At 41.3% G+C, this 17,582-nt stretch overlaps 2 protein-coding genes across 4 annotated transcripts in view; one reads left to right on the top strand and one right to left on the bottom strand.

Annotated features, from left to right (window-relative positions):
• Positions 1-17,582, bottom strand: part of LOC111867530 (adenylosuccinate lyase) — a 70,436-nt gene that overhangs the window by 14,795 nt on the left and 38,059 nt on the right. The window lies entirely within an intron of this gene.
• Positions 3,167-13,974, top strand: LOC111867534 (protein snakeskin). Its single transcript, XM_023857508.2, has 4 exons — positions 3,167-3,212; positions 3,305-3,377; positions 9,838-10,044; positions 12,918-13,974. The coding sequence occupies exons 2-4, from the start codon at positions 3,327-3,329 to the stop codon at positions 13,131-13,133; spliced, it is 474 nt and encodes a 157-aa protein (XP_023713276.1). The 5' UTR covers positions 3,167-3,212; positions 3,305-3,326; the 3' UTR covers positions 13,134-13,974.

The following is a 17,582-nucleotide window of genomic DNA, read 5'->3' as shown; positions in this document are numbered from 1 at the left end:
CACTAAACACACAAGAAAAATTGTAACATGTTCAAAACTAATATACTGCGGCATATTTTCACAAAGCAAGAACTGCAGAGACAAAGAAACGGCCGTTGCTAGGTAACGACCCGTATATACGCAGCAGAGGAACGCGTCACGTACGCTGTGACGTCACGCAACAATAGAAGAGATGTTGCAGTAAGCTTCTGCTCTGCTCTGCTAGAATTAGCTTTGACTGAAATTAGAACTGAATTCTGCAGTTGGCATATAAAAATAGAACGTGTCACAAAAAGATACAATGCAACAGTAATCCAGGAAATTTCGTTTCAAATTCTATCACAGCCCTAGCCCCAACAAATGTGTATATTTTGGTATGTGAGCCACTAGCTTATTTCAGTGCGTATATAATTAAAAGCTGTCGATAGACAGAAAAAAGCAAACTCCGTGGCCTGTATTCCGCAAGCGAACTATATCGACCGAGCAACCGCCGCTTCTCGGCGAAGTTAGTGCCAACTTTTGCGGATAAGAGGGTGTCGCGTGGTCAGCGCAGCGGTTCCCCACGGCCGCTAATTTCGGTTTTCTAGACCGGAGCCTCTACTTTTCCTTTCAAGTAGCTCCTCAATTATCATCATGAGGCTGAGTGGAACCCGTTCCTGACCCACTACTTCCCAGAAAATCTGGCAGCGCCGGGAATCGAATCCGGGACCTCTGGATCTGTAGCCAGGAACTCTGACCACTAGACCACAGAGGCGCAAAATACCATGGTTGGCATAACTGGATACAAATAGAAAACTGCAGGTTCTCGAAATTCAGAGTTTGAATTAAATCTGCTAGCAAACTGTACATGCAGTGCATACAGAGTTTATCAAAATACGCGAGTTCTTCACAAAAGGTACACTTTGTATTAAGATTGTCACTTGTTGGGTTATGACACCACGTACTTTAGTAACTGGTTACCGACGTTTTGGATAAACCTTCTGCCACCACACTATACCCTGAACATGATGGTAGCAAGTTCCTCCGAAATGTTGGTATTACACGGTGCCATACCCCAGAAATCCACAATCTTAAATTTTTACAGCCGTGAAAATCTTGAATGTACTGTCTATCCAGGATCGGCCCAGTAGCACAATAGAAGACAGCTTTTTGTTAAATTTAAATTAATTTCTTATCTTTTGTCCATGTCAAACCATTAATTGATAGTAATCTTAAAGTCTTATGCAACAGTGTGGATAATACTGTTTTAAGAATTATGAAGGTTTTCACCACACTATTTGAAAATTTCATATTATTACAACAAAGTTTTTAGAATGTTGATTTGTTTTTAACTGAGGCAAACAAAAAATTTCCCCCCTCTCACGTGTCATTTACGCTTGCGCCAGCCATGTAGGATGTATCACCATTTTTATTCTAAGTAGGAGAATGCTAATTCAGAACAACGTAACACTAGTGACCTCTTTCAAACACTGGCCGTATATTTACGGTTTACACAGAAATGGATTTAAGGGCGACCGACCGAAGCAGTCATACTGGGGCCCCCAGAAACTAAAAATAGAAACAACAGATTTTATTAAGTCATCTGCTTTACTAAAATCAGTACAATTAGTTTGTATTTTTCTCTATTACAAATCATAACATAAATTTGTGACCGCCTCTGTGGTCTAGTGGTCAGAGTTCCTGGCTACAGATCCAGAGGTCCGGGTTCGATTCTCGGCGCTACCAGATTTTCTGAGAAGTAGTGGGTCTGGAACGGGGTTCACTCAGCCTCGTGAGGATAACTGAGGAGCTATTTCAAGGAAATAGCGGCTCCGGTCTAGAAAACCGAGATTAACGGCCGTGGGGATCCGTTGCGCTGACCACACGACACCCTCTACTCGCAAAGGTTGGCACTAACTTCGTCAACAAGCGGCGGTCGCTCGGTCGGTATAGTTCGCTTACGGACTACAGGCCACGGAGTTTTTTTAACATAAATTTGTTGTTACTGACATGGGCTTGCACACTTTGACTGCACCTGGGCCTCCAACAGCTGCAAATCCGACTCTGGATTTATTCAGCAATGCTTCCAATAGCTCAGAGAGTACAGTGCCGAACGAAAGGTTGACTGGTGAACAATAAATTGGAAAGGTTGCAGACAGAAGCGGTCGTGGCCTAATTCATGGAACCCAGCTCCTGCCTGGAGAGAATGAGGAAGCCACGAAAGATCACAAGCAAGATGGCCGGTCTCGGGGTGGAGATTTGTACCCGGGACCTCCAAAATACGAAGCAGGAGCGATATCTACTCGACCCCGACTCCCGATAAGAACATGACGTTTGATTTGTTAATTACATGGCGATTATCGAAGAACAGTTGTTTGTTCATGGCGTTTCATAACTTAGATTTCATGGCTGTATTTACAAAGTCTGTAATCATTAAAACCAGTGGAATGAGGCCCGCGCTGATTTGCAAACACCACTGTTACACCAGAAGCCGGGACAGTGCACTCCGGTATAGTGACTGGCTACGGGCTGGGCGGCAGATGGGTCGGAGTTCGAGTCCCGGTAGGGGCGAGACTTTTCTCTTCTCCACGTCCTCCAGACCGGCTCTGCAGCCCACCCAGTCTCCTACACAATGTGTACCGGGGGTAAACCGGCCGGTGCGTAAAGCTGACCACTCACCTCCAACTAGTGCCGAGGTCAAGAATACGTGGATCTATGCATCCACTCCCTCATACGCCTTCAAGGCGTAGTGCTCAGTTAAGCAGAGGAATAACTTCACCTTTAATTACTTTTTACCTTTCTACCAATACTGTACAACTCGGGCTAGAAACAAAGAGTAATATTGGACGTGGCTCAGACCTGTAATGTAAATGTACAGGCAGCCACAAATCTTGAAAGAATGTAATCCATTGCTCTTGCTGAAAGCTTGTCACAGACCACCTGCCTTATCTCCCTGCCCACGTTGTGAAATGTAATCCCTGCGCAGGTCAGAGATAAGATATATGACAAAATCAGAAGGAATTAAGTCACAAATAAACAGCAATACGCATGCTTCATAGGAACTTCATACAGTATTACTTTCTGAACTAGAACTAAAACGAAGTTACAAATATGGCTACTCTGCTACTTAGACCACTTTTGCGAGAAAACTACCGTCGCACGTTACAAGATGGGTGATACACCCTAAAGAAATACGTCATAAGATAAACGGAAAGTCAGCCTGTTAGATCGGTTACAGACGCCGCTGAATTGAGGTACCTTCTATTATTGGACTGTTGGTGTAATTGTTTCAGTTTGGAACATCGTAAGAAAACTCCGATACTGTTGTATTTGTTTCGTTGTGCAGGTGACAGCTGCGCGGACCAACAATGGCGGAGTTTCCAACTATTGCTACAATCTTCATAAAAATTCTGAAGCTTGTAAGTAGTAAAGAAAGAAAAACGACACTGTAAATTTACGTACAATATATTTAATTTCTACTACAGTTAATTTATTTCTTAATGTTCAATTTCTACTGCTCTCGAGTGCGCTTTAAGCCAGGGGTAAGCACTCCTATTGCGTGCAAGCGATGTTGTTCCAAATTTGTTTTGTGTGTAGCGTGTATAGTTACACAATACAATACAATACACAATACCCGGGATCGATCCCGTGGATTTGTGGTGGACAAAATGGCGCTGGGGCGGGTTTTCCCCGAGTACTTCGGTTTCCCCTGCCAATCTTCATTCCACCAAATTCTCCATCATCATAATCACCCGGTGCAGTCTACAATAAGCCAATCAGTGGACCCAGTTGGACTCCACCCCCCACTAAGCGAATTAAAAAAAAAAGCTAGACCGTGTTCCACTGTCCAGCGTCGAGATATCAGAGTGCAGTGCAGTGCAGTCTGTATGCACTGTATAATGATAATGACATGCATTTCGGTACATTTCCTAGCAAAATGTGAACCAGTACAAATAACTTCTTCCCAGTCGCTTACAGCTTTTTGTAGCGTTGAAACCATCAAGTCCTACAGTAAACATAACTGGTAAATATCCTAACTATCGAATCATTACCTGCAAGTGCCTCCATTCTAAAGAACTGCTATTTCTCGTAAGGAAAACGTTTCTAAGCCCATGTTCATTGTGATGTTTTACTTGCATTTTGCGTCAGAGTTTGTCACTAAACTTACGAAAGACCTGGAATATTCCTGTGCAGTAGGATACGTATGTAAATAAGTACTACATTCAATTAGCGTTACTGTAACTTATAAAGTTTATTTTGTTATAACTTAGTGTTGCCTCTATAATTTAATGTACGATCTAGTTAAAGATAAACATCAGTGTAACAGCAATATAATTACTGAAACAGTTCAGTGCAGTGCTACAAAGACTTCTTTTCGTTGTCGATTTATGAAATTTGTCATTATCGATGAGGAATTTCATTTTCTTGTCCATGTAAACTACACCTTTAACCGCGCTAAAATCTTCTCAGGTGATAAGCAGTCTCAATATTGAGTTAAAAATCAATGTTTCAAAGCTCTCCTCCGTTTCCATCATCAGTATCGATGTGGTGGATGACAATATGTCGCTGATGTTTACGAGTATAGCAGTTTGTCAAACCGATGACTTTTCCTATTGGTGTATTATGTAGCAGGAGTACACTCGTGTGGTCATCCATCAGACAAAGCTTCAAATCTTACAAACATTTAACTCTTTTACATTTATATTTACATGAAGGAGAGTAAATTAAGAAGCAGGAATGTCAAGAAACAGAGGAAGAGTGAATATGGTGGCACGCGAGCTACAGTCTGTACCCACCGCCAACAATCTGACATGAGAAGGCATCAGTTGCCTTCATTGCAAAAGCAAACTGTTTTAAGTACGTCTAATACGCCCTAATATGTTTGCTGAAACTGAAAAAAGCGTAGACGTAGCCCTGTTCCCTCCAAAATAGACAACTGCGTATACAAAAACGCAACATAGCGAAGGTGTATCGTCCACAATTAAAATACATTATGACGAAAGTAATGTGATAAAAGTATTCATTTTGCGTTTCGAATAAGTGAGTAGACCCACAAGGGAAATTTTATGTGAAAGTCTGTTCACGTAGTTTCCATTTTCCCGGAAAAGAAGACTTGCAGTTCGTTGCACACTACACTCCAACACGAAACGGTTTTGTTCAAGGACTATGGTGACGTCGGTAATGAAAATAAACCCACTGTCATGCCAGTCAGTACTTTCTTTAACCCTTTTGTGGCCAAAGCAGATTGGAGCACAATTTCTGTTGAGAATGGAGGCATATGCTTCCCATAAACATGCGGTAAGAACGCAGAAATATGTTCATGCTGATTGCAACAGCAAAACTAGCAGTGAAAGTGTACGCCAGCTATGGGGAAATTTAAGGATGCTAAGGTGGGAGTGGCTACTGGAAGAAATACTTGTATGTCTGGTTAGTCGGAAGTTAACCAAGATTATCCAACGCATGTATGAGCGGCGAATATACTGACTTGAATACAACGAACCCAGTAATAGAGCTGTATTCCACTTACCAAAATTTGGATTCCAAGGGCACGGCGTTAAAAAATATTACGATGAAATTTCGAATTATATTTAAGAGTAACAAAGGAGCAAAAGCGTAACTGTCAGTGCATCTCCAACGTCTTAGTTACACTAAAACCCAATCACGTAGCACGGTGAAAAGTAATAAAAACAATAAATTCCAGTAAAATATGAATTTTCACATTACATTTCAAAGGCATAAAGGCATGAAATATCAGCACATCAATAACTATTTCATTACGCAAAAATCTAAAAGACGTAGCGCCAAAATGTTAGTAATGAAATGATAAATTCCAGGGAAATATCGAAATTTATCGAACAGGGGTTACTGAAACTGTGAACGTTGTGTCCTAATCACGTGATACCTTATCTTTATTAGTGAGCGAAGATAAAACCCAACAAAAAAGCAGATAAAATTACAATCTTACGAAAGAAAACCGCGATGAACACTCAGCACTACACTCGTTGACAATTTTCGGATGTATGGATGATTACAAACGGAGATGGATTTAAAGTTCAAGGCTTTCAAAAAACTGAGCCCCTCCCACGGTTTCTCTGCAAGGAATGAGTTAAAAGCTGAAACGAATTTCTCGGAAAGACGCTTCATTTTGCCTAAGAAATTCCGATTCACGTAGAATTATCGTTCAATGCTTGTTATGGCCGAATTTTAAACATTTCTGCTGAATATCTTATCTCGATGCAGGCTTACCTCAGTTCAACAATTACGAACAAAGACTTCTGAGAAGACCGCCTGGCCTTTAGCTTTCAGTTTCCTCCATCTGCATACAGAGCCTTGGCTAATTATATTCAAATTACTCGTCTGTTTTCATACAGATTCAAACTGCATGGTAGATGCCACACATAACCTCAATGGGATGTTACTGTCGCCGTGTTTACACCTACCTCTGTTGACTTCAGATTGCTCCATCGAAATTTACTCTTCTTAATGTAAATATAAATCCTACAAACTTTTAACCCTTTACATTTCACAGTACAGCTTCACACTAAACATAGATCCCGAAAGGCATATTATAATCCTACAAACAAACAAACAAACAATCAAACAAACAAACAATCAAACAAACAAACAAAACTCCGTGGTTTTAGTCCGCAAGCGAACTATACCGACCGAGTGACCACCGCTTGTCGGCGAAGTTAGCGCAACGAATCCCCACGGTCGTTAATTTCGTTTTTCCAGACCAAACAAACTAAACAAATTCCGTGGTTTTAGTTCGCAAGCGAACTATACCAACCGAGCGACCGCAGCTTGTCGGCGAAGTTAGTGCCAACTTTAGCGGATAGAGGGTGTCGCGTGGTCAGCGCAACGAATCCCCACGGCCGTTAATTTCCTCAATTATCATCACGAGGCTGAGTGGACCCCGTTCCAGACTTATTACTTCTCAGAAAATCTGGTAGCGCCGGGAATCGAACCCGGAACTCTGGATCTGTAGCCAGGAACTCTGACCACTAGACCACAGAGGCAGTCCCTGAAAACACCGGTTCTCATCCGGTTTTCCAGACCGGATATTATAATTCTACGTTTTACTAAAAGGCAGAGTTAGAAAAGGCTGCATATTCTTCAAAGGTCTGTCATCACACATAACCTCAAATGCGTGCATTAAAGGTACAGATTGTGGGGGTACTGAAAGGCATGTCATGCATTCATACTTCCATGAAATTAAGTCAAATGGCTTCGGAGTGATGCAGCGTGACACAAAACGCACACAAACACGTCCACACTCTAAACTGTATAGCTCCTTATAAAATCAGGCAAGTAGACTAACCATACTTTCGTGGGACTGGAAACTTCACAGAGGTTTGATAAATAAACATCATTGATCAAATTAAGGAGAACAGATGGGCAGAGCATATGTCCCATATCACGTAAGGGAGTGATGACAAATCCATCTATTTTGGCCGGAACCTGAAGCAAAGACACCAGCTGGGAGACGTAGGCCTACAATACACAAAGAGTATGAAGATGTGGATTAGATTAATCTAACTCGGGATGTTATTTTCTTGTGAACATGTCATCTACTTCAGGTTCCGTAAAATGAGGCGAATTTCTTTACTATCTGGGTGCCTAAGGCCGCGTCATAGCTCAAGCGGCTTCCCACCGCGGCGGCCCGGGTTCGATCCCGGGTCTGGTCAAATGGAATTTGTGGTGGACAAAGTGGCGCTGGGACGGGTTTTCTCCGAGTACTTCAGTTTCCTCTGCCAATCTTCATTCCAGCAAATTCTCCATCATCACAATCACCCGGGGTAGGTACAATAAGCCAATCAGTGGCCGCCGTGCCGAGTGGACCCAGTTGGACTCCACCCCCCACTAAGATAATCTGGATGACTATCCGCTTTTCAAGGGCTGTGCTCCAAATAAACACACGTATTTAACATTTTGAACCGCGTCTGTGTGTCGGTTTTGTGCTTAGGTTTTAGCATGGGGCATGTTGGAAAGTACGATATCTCCATATCATCTCAACACCGATGCAGAATAGCTATAAGGTGCGTCAGATAAACCGTGTGAAGTCGTGACAAATACGAGATAACGCGTACAGAGATATGATAACAGCGGCGCTAGTGCATAGAACGCAGTAATCATTCAACCCCAGATGGTGAAATGAACTCACAAATAATTCGTGGAACCAGCCGATGACTAACATCCCATTTCTAATTAATTATAACATAATTTGGCAGGGAAAACGCTGAAGCACACAGAAGCCGGGCGTTGTCATATGTAACCCCCCCCTTCTTAAATGCCACACGTCGTTTCGGTTAATTCTTTCCAACTTGTCTTCACAGATTCGACAAAGATATGTCTGTACAAACCCCGTACTCTTTCCAGTGTGTCCGTGTTCTCCTACTTACGTTCCTCGCTTAAGGTTAAATCTCTATGCAACCGTCTTGACTCCGTTTCATATGCATGGTCTTTCCACGTCAACCTTATTCCTTATCCTTATTACTAAAGTACACGTCAATAATGCAACAATATATAAACATCAAGAATATGTCACTCACTAAAAATGTATATTAATATTTTATGATAATAAAATCATTAAAATGCCAATAGGACACTAAAAACATATTTTATACATTAAAAGTGATCATTAAAATTTCTGAAATGTCTCTAGTTTTTTTACATGTTTCGGCCTCGTATGGGTCATCATCAGGTGATTGTTCTTTTTTGGGAAACCACTGGACTGGACTGCACTGCACTGCACTGCACTTGTTCACCGTGCTCCCTTCATGTACGTCAATGTTTAGTTCAATCTCATGACTAGTCGTTGTGCTCCTTTGCGGCTGTTATAGTTTTTGTATACAGAGAGACCACGGTAGTGACACGCACACAAGAAAATACGACACAAGACTACAATAGCCACAAAAGAGTACCACAACTAATCATGAGATTGAACTAAACATTGACGTACATGAAGGGAGCACGGTGAACAAGTGCAGTGCAGTGTAGTCCAGTGGTCTCCCAAAAAAGAAAAATCACCTGATGATGGCCCATATGAGGCCGAAACATGTAAAAAACTAGAGACATTTCAGAAATGTTGATAATCACCTTTAATGTATAAAATATACTTTTAGTGTCCTATTGACATTTTAATGATTTTAACATCATAAAGTATTAAAATACATTTTTAGTGTGAAACATATTCCTAATGTCTTTTATATTGTTGCATTACTGACGTGTACTCTAATAATAAGGAAAATGCCTCAATGCAACGGGATTCTGAAATATAATGTCCCTTATTCCTTGTTTCTTTCAATTTAGAACCATAGTTATTACCAGGGCCCGGATTTTGATGATATGTCATATTTTTTTCCTTGTATCCTATGCGATGCTCTTAAATATATAAATCTCGGATATGAGCTGCTGGTTACAGAAATGTAAATTTTATAGGTAATTTTTTTTCATTTGTCATTTTTAGGTTTAAGGTCATTTTTTCATTTTGGGGGTAATTTTTTGGTAAATTTTTTTACTTTTAAGGGTATTTCTTGTCATTTTTGATAATTTTAGGGAATTTTTCTTCATATGTTTTCTGAAATGTGAATAACATGGAAGCGAAGTGTTCTTTCTTTTCTCCTTTAGGTAATTTTTTTAATATTTTCAGGTCATCAAAATCCGGGCCCTGCATATTACATTTTTGGGTCATATTTTAGGTCATCTTTCTGGATTTTTTCGGTCATTTTTTTAAATATTTTCAGGTCATCAAAATCCGGGCCCTGGTTATTACATTTAGACTTAGGGAACAACATTATGATCACTACAAACTGCGCAGAACTGCCATCAATTGCTGGGACTCAGCGTCTTCTCATCTTGGTGACATTATATTTGCAGATTCTTAACATCATAGTCCTGATTCTCTACCGAGTGGGTAATGATGGCAGGTTCCTTGGAGTTGGCGGCACATGGAACCTCAACGAAGAGAAAAATCCAGACTCCGAAATTGTTGCTTCTGGCGTCTTTGTTGGTTTCTTCATATACACACTTGTAATCCTTATCTCCTTCTGTTTTGGAACGACAGAGCATAAGAAGTCACTTGTGGTAAGCTTCTAAATGTCTGGCCTACTTCCTTGGGATATAAATGTCAACTCAGTGGTTTTAGTCCGCAAGCGAACTATACCGACCGAGCGACCGCCGCTTGTCGGCGAAGTTAGTGCCAACTTTAGCGGACAGAGGGTGTCGCATGGTCAGCGCAACGAATCCCCACGACCGTTAATCCCGGTTTTCTAGACCGGAGCCGCTATTTCCTTGAAATATAGTTCCTCAATTATCCTCACGAGGCTGAATGGACCCAGACCCACTACATCCAGAATATCTGGCAGTGTCGGGAATCGAACCCGGGACCTCTGGATCTGTAGCCAGAAACTCTGACGGCTAGACCACAGAGGCGGTCATATAAATGCCAAACAATTATAAAAATTCAATATTATTCAAAACTAAAATAATCTAGATTAATTTTTCCATTTTGACACCAGAATATTTCTACATTCCCCCCCCCCTTTGAATTATTTAAGCCAACTTCTTAGGAAACGTCGGATTTTAAATAATTTTAAATATAACTTGGCCTCCTTAAGGCAATTGGACTATTATACTTTGTTCTTATCCATATATGGTCTTATGATTTTAAGGGAACATGCTCATATAAGGGAAACGTACAAAGGTCAGCAACGCAGGGAAGAGTGTCTGTACGCCTACAGCAAATGCATTTCAGTTTCAATTTCATTACGCCTCCTTATGTGATAGTTCGACATAAACTGAACTAAATTCTGAGGGAACAAAATTTGCGTCCCATTCAAAACCACCCCTCGCCTAAATTTTCCAAAAACATAACCATCAGTTATTTCACTGCATTAAATGTGCAAGTTTTTAGTTTCGTTATTACGGGATATGAACAGAGAAGCTAAGCAACGAACTGAATCACTTCACTTAAGTTTCCATCCACTGGCGTATGCGTGCATTTTTGTATCCCTCTGCCGTCGAAACAAGGAACTATTTTTTTTCTTTCAGATATACCACTTATGTGTGTATTAGGATGTGGTGATATTATTAAAAGCAGATTTCTTGTTTAAATCTACGCGAAACAGTGCTGATGCATTTTTCTTCCCCGCCCCCCTGCCAACCATGGGAACTGCTGGAAAAGCAAAGATTGTTATATGGCATTAAAATGAACTGCACAATATTTTGTATGTCTAATGGTACTGGTATGAGGAGTCTGGTATAACCACTGGCTAAGGGCTGAACGATTGAAGGGTCCAAGTTCGAGTCCCGGTAGGGTAAAGAATTTCCTCTTCTCCACGTCGTCAAGGCTGGCTGTGGGGTCCACCCAACCTCCTATCCAATGGGTACTGGGGGCTCTTTCTCCGGGGGTAAAGCGGCACTGGCGTGAAGCTGACCACTTACCTCCAACTAGTGCCGTGGGTCTATACATCCACTCCCCCCATACGTCTTCATGGCGTAGTGCTTAATTAGTTAAGCACAGGGACAACTTTACATTTTAATGTCCTGGTACTATCAATGACTTCGATGGGGCANTGGTATGAGGAGTCTGGTATAACCACTGGCTAAGGGCTGAACGATTGAAGGGTCCAAGTTCGAGTCCCGGTAGGGTAAAGAATTTCCTCTTCTCCACGTCGTCAAGGCTGGCTGTGGGGTCCACCCAACCTCCTATCCAATGGGTACTGGGGGCTCTTTCTCCGGGGGTAAAGCGGCACTGGCGTGAAGCTGACCACTTACCTCCAACTAGTGCCGTGGGTCTATACATCCACTCCCCCCATACGTCTTCATGGCGTAGTGCTTAATTAGTTAAGCAGATGGACAACTTTACCTTTTCATGTACTGGTACTATCAATGACTTCGATGGGGCCACTGTTTCAGTCTTCCTTTGTATATCTAACTTCTGGATGGATATCATAGCGAGAGAAATATTTATACCTAGGTCTGTCGGTTAGGTGTATATTCTTAGAACTCTTGTTAAAAATTCTAATAAATGGTCAGTCTGGAAGTTCTGAAAATGACTAACGCTAAAAGACAAAATGCCGGTCACGGTAGCAGCNCTCCCCCCATACGTCTTCATGGCGTAGTGCTTAATTAGTTAAGCAGATGGACAACTTTACCTTTTCATGTACTGGTACTATCAATGACTTCGATGGGGCCACTGTTTCAGTCTTCCTTTGTATATCTAACTTCTGGATGGATATCATAGCGAGAGAAATATTTATACCTAGGTCTGTCGGTTAGGTGTATATTCTTAGAACTCTTGTTAAAAATTCTAATAAATGGTCAGTCTGGAAGTTCTGAAAATGACTAACGCTAAAAGACAAAATGCCGGTCACGGTAGCAGCGCAGTCTAAGGCATGTACTGTCTTCGCTCGCTCGGAAGCCGGGATCGTGGTTTCGAATCCCACACAAGGCATGGATGTTTGGTGCGTGTATGCGTTTATTCTGTGTTTGTGTTGTTATGTGTTTAGGTAGTGGCCTTGTGACGAGCTCATCACCCATCCAAGGAGTCCTACCCGTGAAAAAAGATCATGAAACTGAGGAACCAGTCTTTTGTTCCAAAGTGGGAGCAAGAGGAGAGAAACAAAAAGACAAAATAACAGTTCTTCTGCCGTCCGTGTTAGGTCATACAGCTGTTTTCCATAAGAATTAGTCTGGAGCTATGTATCTTATATAGACAGCTGATAGGACTTCTTGGATGGGTGATCTAGCCCTGCCGGAAGACCGCTACCTACACAGGACAACACAAACACAGAAGGAACTCGGACAGACATCCATGCCATGTGTGGGCAAAATTGTAATTCTTAGTACTTAATTTAGGAGCGAGTGAAGAGGTGCATTCACTGTATACCGTAAGTAAGATATTCACATATCCAAACTCATACAACCAAAGGTAAAGCATCTGACTGAAATTTCAGGAGATCATCATGAACTTTGTGGGCTGCTTCATGTGGATCGCAGTGGGAGGAACAGCTCTCCACTATTGGCACGGATACCTGAGCGAGCACAAGTACACAAGCTTCACCTCCGAGCGGGAAGTCGGCCTGGCTGTGGGCAGTCTCTGTGTGCTGTCCGGTGCGACATACCTCTTGGACACCGTCCTCAGCTTCTTGCACTTCAGTAGAGAAAAATAAATCAAATTTCACGTAACAAAAGTCATTTTCGTCTCTTATCACATTCACAATGACAGGCAGTAAAGACTGTTACAAAACATGACTGATAGGGAATTCGGAAAAAGTTGCAGTATTTTTTTTTGCCAAGATATTCGTATGGTTTTGTGGAAACGGGTGGCACTAAAAGTCACTTTTCGGGAGAACAGGCAACTCTGGACGTTTCTGCGTTAATGCATTTCACTAATTTCGTTATGTCACTGAATGAAAATAATTGCGTTTAGAGACGTAAGTCGGTTTTTATTTTATTCTTTTGGTAGGGAGCATTTTTATATAATTCTGGCCAATTTTTACTTGGCTATATTTTCTGTAATATAATATAGTTCAACACTTTCACTGGGCAATGCATATTTATTTAAATATACAGCTTGAAAGAGGATATTTCGTATAACTTTATGAGTTCTCGATGAGTTTTACTAGTTAACATATTTAATTAATTCCATGGAGCACAGTCAGTCTAGAGAAGCTAGCAGTTGCTTAGCTATCCAAGAAATTCACCATCTTCTATGGAACTCGAAAGTTCCTTATTACGTTTATAACAACCTGGCCATGAACCTTAATGGAGCTTGATGAATCCAGTCCACACTATCGCCCTCTATTTCCATAAGATTCGTCTTAATATTATCTTCCCATCTATGCCTAGGTCTCCTAAGTGGTCTCTTCCTTTCGAATCTTCTGATTAAAATTCGTATATACATTTCATTTCAAAAAGAAATATGCAAGTATTTTACATGAACAAAGCGGCCTCCGTAGTCTAGGGGTAACGTTCCCACCTCATGACTCAAGGTACGCGGGTTCAAACCCGGCGGAGGTCGTGGAATTTTTAAGGGCGGAAAAATTCAGGGAACAAGTCCTCCGGGAGGGACTTTAAGCCGTGGGTCCCGTGTCGAAGATTTACGGCACATGTCTCTAGGAGACCTCTGAGCAAAATTCGGCAAGTTTCCCGCCCAAGTAGTTTCCAATGCCTCTGGTAGATGGGGGAAGTATTGAGGTACCGAGGGCCGACATCGTTGGCTGAACGGGGCTGATAGCACGCACCAGTACCGGTAGGGTATGGCGACTGGTAAAATATCAAAGGAGGCGTACAATAGACTATTAGTCGCGGTGCATTGGGAAACCCACCCCCTCCAATAATAATAATAATAATACATGAACAAAATTGGTATTATACAGTAAATGCAAAATTCGCATTTCAGAAGGGATTCACTTATATTTTACAGACGCCCTACATCTGATGAAATTCAAATACTGCAGAAATAATCAAGCTGTTGAAGCGCCTCTGAACCAATTACTACTCAGATACTGAAAAATGTATTCATTTCAAATATAAAGTCTGTGAGGAAACTTGATTAACAATAGTTACAATGTTCTTCTTTACTTAAACTTGGTATTTTGTACACTTTTTTTTTGTGGAAGAAATAAATCACTTAAATCCCTTCCTCTCAGATCATTCTAAATAATATTTTAAAAATTCCGTTCCTACCTCACACAAAAAATATTGTATCGCCGGTTAATGCTGTTCACGAAAAATAATGGCTGCTTATTTTGAGAGCAAAATTTAGGAATTCTTAGTATGCTAAAGCAGGAGTTACGTGTCGTAATTACTGAGTTTTGAAGCATTTAGACGCACGGTCTAGACACACATTTGTAGACAGATCTGAAAATGCCTGCATTCTGTGACTTTCCTTCAACGGTATCTCTGTCAAAGCTGAGGACAGACTTGGCTTGCTCGCAAAGACGAGTTACAAAACATGCGTCTCTTAGCCTTGCCACATCGAAATCTGTCCATATGTAACAAATGAAGAAACGGAGAACGGATATTTATGAAATTTCATATTTGGGAGTCTTACATAAACTGTTCTGAAGTTGCAGAGAAAAATAAAACACATTTTACACGTATACCGAATAACATTTTTCCCATAAATTTTGCGGTTTTCGAGGTAATTAAACAAAAGAAAGCATATGCGCTGTGATTGTTGCGCTATCTTTGAGTTTCCTGATGTACTACTCATTACTCTCTGTGTTCACAAATTTACAGCATTGTTATTGCTACTTTTTGGATGATGCTATTATAACTGCAGTATTCTGTTCAGCTGTTCCATGACGCAAGTGCTTTTATTTGTAAAAATTGCACAATTACATTTCACAACAGAAATGTAATTCACTTCAGTACACTGAGGCTACTTATGCGCTGCCTGAAAATCCTTCGGCCGCTCCGGCGAGACGGACACAAGTTAGTAGTGTCATCTCGCATCGCGCATGTTCGAGTCTGTGGCCTATTCGACAAGTCAGCATCCCAGACATACTACAGGCTAGCTTATATGTTATATGGCAGCTGACCACAACAGCAGCCCCTGTTACTGTATGACACATTCGGTCAGTCACGTTACAGCTTGTGTTGAAATGCTACGTAAGAGTTACATATTGAAACGAGGGCTAGTGCATGGTACGTACGCATGTCAAAAGCAAGGAAAAGATTACTACGTAAATTTAAGGGGCTAACAGTTCCAAATAAAGAAACTAATCACGCAACAGTAAATAAATTTAAAATTGTTATGGTTGTAATTTTGAAATGTCGAAACAAAACTCCGAGCGCTCACTAGAATGAAACTGAACGAAACTGGTTCCAAGCTCAAACATTATAATCAAAAAATCACTTAGAAGGGGCAGATGCTTGAAATTTCAGGCCTCAAATTCGCTCTGTTTCCGTGAAGTAACTTCAAAACCCGGCCGCGCCATAGCTTAAGCGGTTAGTCGCTGGCTTCCCACCGCGGCGGCCCGGGTTCGGTCCCGGATCTGGTCAAGTGGGATTTGTGGTAGACAAAGTGGCGCTGGGGCAGGTTTTCTCCGAGTACTTCGGTTTCCCCTGCCAATCTTCATTCTACCAATTGCTCCACAATCACCGTCGCCTATCATCTGGGGCTGGTACAATAGGCCAGAAGTGGCCGCAGTACAAAGGACTTAGTCCCACCCCACTAGCAATAAAAGCCCGAACGGATGTGCAAGGAGCGTAACAAGGCCCATATCAGGCATCTGTTGTGACCTGGGTGGGCGCTGTTTGTGATTTTTTTGACATATTAGCCTGTCCACTATGCCATGAGTTCGAAAGCGCGAATAGCCGAGCTTCTTCCCGCCCGAGCGGCCCAAGAATTTTTGAGAAGCTATCAGACAACCTCGCTGTATAATACGAAATGTGGATAACATAAAACATATTCGTATTATAAATTTAATTCAGAAATTTATAGTGTAAGATGTATAATTACTGTGAACTTATAATTTCAAACAGACCTGTTAAACAATAATATTTAAAATAGTAGAAGTGTTGAAGTGATCATGACTAAGTGTACCATAATTAATCAAGACAAGGCAGAATACAAGTTTAGAGTGTTAATTATGTATTGTATTTGTATATGTCTAAGGTGCATATGGTAATAATAGCTGATTAATATATTTAAGTGGCATTTCAATTCTCATGTCGGTAAGTACGAAGACTAACGCTTTTTGGGATGTGGAGACATGTACTTTGGAACCTATCTATCAAACTGCATGAAGACACATCCCAGAAGACTGCAGTCTTGATAGACGCTGCTTCAATAGTTGTGACTGTTATTTATGGCTCATATTAAAACTTTTATTTATACCACAATAAAGGCCGTCCCTAAGCGGTTGGCGGCAGGGGACAAATCAGGCTGTGAGAAGAGGGGCGTAACATTTTATACTGAAAAAAGCAACTAAGTTTGAAGCCAGGTCTTAGTTTCATTGTTCGTAAACGCATACACACAATGGAGTTTATTACTGTGCATACTGAAATCGCTGTTAAGTTCAAAATACAGTAAACTAATCTAAAACCCGACTTCACAATCTGCCTTTGTCCCCGTGTTAGTCATCAGCACCCTTCCAACACTCCACAGTGTCAGTTCAAACTGCAGTAATTCGCAGTACGGTCTGAAATGAATCACCATAAACAGTGCACGCAACTGGGTGCCCCAAAATTAGTTCTTATTTCCTGTAACAGATCCTTTCAAAAACATCATCTTTATAAGTATAGGCTAAACAACAAAAATCAGGAACCAGGTAAAACTGAAAGTAATATGATGGAAAAATAAAATCACTTCTAACGTAAGACAGAATTAAACATCCTTCTTTAGTTGCAGGGTCTGTAACAGAACGAGCCCATTGTTAACAGACCAATGTAACTTTCCTAAGCTTGAGTCAAGGTCCCCGTCTCCCGAATATTAGCGTGAGACAGCCCCTGCAAACTTAAATTATGCGCAAAAGTAAAACGCTCAGAGCAAACAACACAGAATGCGAATATTTTGTGTTAGCATAACAATTCTCTTGCCGGTCACGGTAGCCGAGCGGTCTAAGGCATGCACTGTCTTCGCTCGCTCGGAAGCCGGGATCGTGGGTTCG

Source organism: Cryptotermes secundus, unplaced genomic scaffold (assembly GCF_002891405.2).
Source record: "Cryptotermes secundus unplaced genomic scaffold, Csec_1.0 scaffold1979, whole genome shotgun sequence".
Lineage (NCBI taxonomy): Eukaryota > Metazoa > Arthropoda > Insecta > Blattodea > Kalotermitidae > Cryptotermes > Cryptotermes secundus.
This window is presented reverse-complemented; position numbering and strand designations above follow the sequence as displayed.